Source organism: Dendroctonus ponderosae, unplaced genomic scaffold (genome assembly GCF_020466585.1).
Source record: "Dendroctonus ponderosae isolate FM_Combo_2020 unplaced genomic scaffold, Dpon_F_20191213v2 Dpon_F_20191213_1, whole genome shotgun sequence".
Classification (NCBI taxonomy): domain Eukaryota; kingdom Metazoa; phylum Arthropoda; class Insecta; order Coleoptera; family Curculionidae; genus Dendroctonus; species Dendroctonus ponderosae.
In genome coordinates, this window is record NW_026017110.1 from 8,004,028 (window position 1) to 8,008,215 (window position 4,188).

At 42.4% G+C, this 4,188-nt stretch overlaps 1 protein-coding gene across 2 annotated transcripts; it reads left to right on the forward strand.

The window, feature by feature from the left end:
- Positions 1–522: 522 nt before the first annotated feature.
- LOC109540828 (alpha-(1,6)-fucosyltransferase) lies at positions 523–3,855 on the forward strand. Of its 2 annotated transcripts, none has more exons than XM_048661595.1 (9): positions 523–1,226; positions 1,373–1,618; positions 1,671–1,949; positions 2,001–2,166; positions 2,218–2,504; positions 2,572–2,709; positions 2,771–3,098; positions 3,154–3,331; positions 3,384–3,855. In XM_048661595.1, exons 2-9 carry the CDS (start codon positions 1,392–1,394, stop codon positions 3,539–3,541), a joined length of 1,761 nt encoding a protein of 586 aa, XP_048517552.1. In that variant the 5' UTR covers positions 523–1,226; positions 1,373–1,391; the 3' UTR covers positions 3,542–3,855. The 2 variants fall into 2 exon arrangements, with proteins under 2 accessions (XP_048517552.1, XP_048517551.1); XM_048661594.1 differs by having other exon boundaries at positions 524–1,226; positions 1,384–1,618.
- The last annotated feature ends 333 nt before the right edge of the window (positions 3,856–4,188 follow it).

A 4,188-nucleotide genomic window follows, 5' to 3' on the forward strand; every position in this document is an offset into this window, starting at 1 on the left:
TTAAAGATAAATAGGTAGCACCTTTTAAGAAAGGTTATCGTTAACTGATGATCATGTTGTCATCATCAATTGTAATTGTAATTGAACTGCTATAAAGATGTCCAGCCGATTATTGATACCTTGCTTTATAACGATGACAAATGTCCGCCAAAAACCATTATTAAATAACGATTTTATTTATTATAACTTATATTTTCCAATGTGTAATGTATGTAACAAGTGTACAAAATATCATTACGTATTTATCCAATTGCTTTGCCAGTGTATTTTTTCTCCTATAACCCTAAAAAGTCTAAAATAAAATTGAATATGGCGCCAAATTGAAAGCTAGGTGTCTCAGACCGCAAGAGCGCTGCCAGCGGTGCTAAAAGAGTGGGAGTTCTAAATAGTATGTAGTTTGTGGGTTTATCTAAATGCATAGAAGAAAGGTTAGTTTACGATAGTTTTGAAAATCTGTTAGTATAGAAGAAGAAGAAGAAGAAGTCCAAGTGATGCGCAGATAAATTTCAAAGTTTTTTTTGCAAATGACCTGATGATGGTAAACGGATGAAACTTTCAGTGCGCACGGAACTTAACTCTATCTGGTGCATTAAAATCGAAGTCTGAATTGGCCATTTCGTGTGTGTCTCGTGTCTAAAAACCAATTCAAATTCGCACAAAACCGGCAGGAACTTGACATTTGCAGCTGAAAAGGAGCTGTTTTCTCTTTCAAATTGTGTAAAAAAATGCTCAGTCGCATTCCAACTTCGAGGACCAGCTATTTAAAAAACTTTTACGAGAAGGTCTGAAATCGCGATTTCGAGCCAATTTCATTTAAAAATTTATAGAAAATCGCAGGAAAATCGGTAGGAACTGGAAATTTGTAGCTGAAACGAGTGGAGTTTTTTCTTTTAAATCGTGTTGAAATGAATGCTGTCGCATTCCAACTTCGAGTACAAGCTTTTTTTACGCTTACAAGAGCTTAAACTGATCCGTCATTTTTCCCTGCCAGTTGAGCATAACCCGACTTAACTTGCCTTGTTGACGTTTACGAGTTGTCCCCAAGTGGGGAGGCAGTTTGTTTTATGCAAAACAATTTAAATATCTAATGAGGCTCTATTATATGAATATCCGGCGGTCTCAAAAAGCTCACATTGCTGCCGGTCATGCACACTGCACATTTTCACGCGTTACTTCCATATTATAAGAACACCAGTTCATTTAAAAGTATAAAAACCCAAGCGAAGGTAATTTTCATTCAAACATTGTATAACTATGTAAAATTGTAATCACCATAAATCTTTGTTCGTAATTTTGTTATCTATCGCAGATAGGGCCCATACGTGGGCGTTTGGGTGTTAGTGAGCTTCAAATGCGAATAACCCCATTCTAGTTCAATTTCAGCCACTGCAATGAGTATATTGAGGCACCTTTCAGCCATAGGCTGGCACCGTATGCTGGTGCTGTTTCTAGCCATATGGTTGTTGGTTGTCTTGCTCCTGGCCTATCCAGGCATCAATTCAGCCAACACTTTGGACCCCAAGTCCACTGAGAAGCTGGTCAGAGCCCTCACGGACTTGGAGGCGCTTCGCAAGCAAAACCAGGAATTAAGGGACATTTTCAACGACATAAGTCTCAAGTAGGTAGTCGAAATGGGGGTCCCTGAAAACGTATTGACAATCAGTTTACAGCAACATGAACGACGAACAAAAAGAGGCGATAGAGAACTTTCAGAAGCGCCTAACTAAAGCGGAGCACCCGCTGCAGAACAACGGCCTGTATTCCCGAAGCCTCAAAGAGGAGCCGAATCTCGAGTACGAACTGCTGAGACGGCGAATTCAGGCCAATACCAAAGAGTTTTGGTATTACGTGCGCTCTAGTCTTTTGGACCTTCAAAATAAAGCCACTCCAGCATCCGAAACCGTCGATATTATTGAGCAAGTGCTTTCGTTAGGCGCTGAACACCAACGGTAACATTCCCTAAAATTTAATGCTCCGAGTTTACCCTGATGACTTTCCAGCTCGCTATTGTACGACATTGACCAGCTAGCTGCGGCTGATGGATACGCGGAATGGAGGCAAAAGGAGTCGAACGACTTGAGCAATCTAGTACAAGTCAGGTTCAAGCTGCTGCAAAACCCACCGGATTGCAACAAAGCCAAGAAGCTGGTCTGCAGCTTAAACAAGGTGGTAGAACCGTGCAGGCCTCAGCACCAGGCACTAATTGGATGAGTTTAGGGCTGCGGCTTTGGGTGCCAACTGCACCATGCAGTCTACTGCTTCATGCTGGCTTACGGCACGGAAAGAACTCTGATCCTCAAGTCAAAGGGTTGGCGCTACCACAAGGGCGGCTGGGACGAAATCTACTTGCCAATCAGCGACACTTGCACGACTAATAAAGGCGGCAGCATGACTAGTTGGCCTGGTCACGCTGACACTCAAGTAGTCAATCTGCCTATAATTGATAGTCTGTCGCCCCGGCCACCTTTTCTGCCCCTAGCTATTCCAGAGGATTTAGCACCACGGTATGACCGTAAATAATGTGGATTAGATCCATATGGAACTATGTACTAAATAATTGCTAACTTACAGATTGACGCGTTTGCATGGGGATCCGGCAGTTTGGTGGGTGGGCCAGATTTTAAAATACCTGCTCAGACCGCGCGAGAAAACCGCTAGTATGATACAGAAAGCTATGAACAAACTGGGCTACGAAAAGCCGATAGTGGGGTAAGAGTCGCTTTTCCCAGGGCTCCAAGGAGTTTTTCGTGACGCCCTTTGTTTTTTTAAGGGTGCACGTTCGGAGGACCGACAAGGTTGGAACCGAAGCGGCCTTTCACCCCCTCGAGGAATACATGGTGGAGGTGGAGGAATATTACAATCAACTGGAGCTCAAAGGGCCCGTGATCGTGCGGCGCATTTATTTGGCTTCGGACGACCCCAAAGTGTTGAGCGAGGCGAAAACAAGGTATCCGCAGTACGAGATCATTTGCGATCCGCAAATATCCAAAACCGCCGCTGTTTCCACTCGATACTCCGATACTTCACTGTTTGGCATCATCTACGATATCCATATGTTGGCCCTCAGTGACTTTTTGGTGTGCACATTCTCCTCCCAAGTAACTATTTCCAAATTCAATCGAAAAAGCTTAATTTAACTCGGGTAAATTGCAGGTTTGTCGGATTGCCTACGAAATAATGCAAATGTACCACCCGGACGCGGCGTCCAAGTTCAAATCTCTGGACGATATTTACTATTACGGCGGCCAAAACGAGCATCATGTGGTAGCCGTGTGGCCGCACGAACCGAAAAAAACTGGAGACATGCAAATGCGATCGGGCGACTTAATCGGTAAGAATCATCTATCTCCATCCCTCATAAGTCAACTGTTTCATGCCTTTAGGCGTGGCAGGGAACCATTGGGATGGCTTCAGCAAAGGCAGGAATTTGCGAACGAACCAGATCGGTTTGTACCCGACGTTTAAAGTGAAGGATAAAATAGAGACTGCAAAGTTTCCGACTTATTCCGAAACGGTTGAATCTCAAGAGGAGCACAAGTGAAGGACAACGAAAATGGTGTTGACAACAAAAGTGCACAATAATTGATCGCACAGGCGACAGATATAATATTAAAAGCAAAACGTGATAACCCCCCCTCTTGTTGGTTGTTGGAATGGTTCTAGCGATCTAGGAGCGCGGCTCTCTACTAACACTCATTTACGTAATTAATTTGAACAAATCCCTTGTACAAATGCGACAAACTCCTTCAAAGTGCAATTTTATTTCGAACATTAGCTAAGCTCAATGGACGTATAAGGACAAACGTATCGGTGTTTACGTAATTATAGTGTGCAATAACAATAATGTATACAGTGGATGGGTTTTATTTTTATGGCCCATTGAACTGGTGGCAATTTGTGGTGCGAGTTGACCCTGACTTGACTTTAATTCGGCCACTCTGTATTCGATAACGGTATTCCAAATTCACAGAAGATTAAATTTGTTTCCGTCAATCTACAGAGTGTTCAAAAATATGACAGAGAAGCATTGAACGTTCAGTTCAGACTTTATCTCATCAGGATACAAATTTCCAGTGCCACTATCCTAAACAAACTCAATTTTTTCCACATTTTTTTTAAATTTTTTATTTATTTCTTCATTTCAAATTACATTCGATAGATACATGCACATGTATAAAGAATACAAAA

What these genes read in the sequence shown, in the direction of transcription:
- LOC109540828 (XM_048661595.1), top strand. Translation starts at nt 1,392, where the DNA reads ATGAGTATATTGAGGCACCTTTCAGCCATAGGCTGGCACCGTATGCTG. An exon ending in TTAGGCGCTGAACACCAACG is followed by an intron (nt 1,950 to 2,000) that starts GTAACATTCCCT and finishes ATGACTTTCCAG; the next exon opens with CTCGCTATTGTACGACATTG. An exon ending in TACGAAAAGCCGATAGTGGG is followed by an intron (nt 2,710 to 2,770) that starts GTAAGAGTCGCT and finishes TGTTTTTTTAAG; the next exon opens with GGTGCACGTTCGGAGGACCG.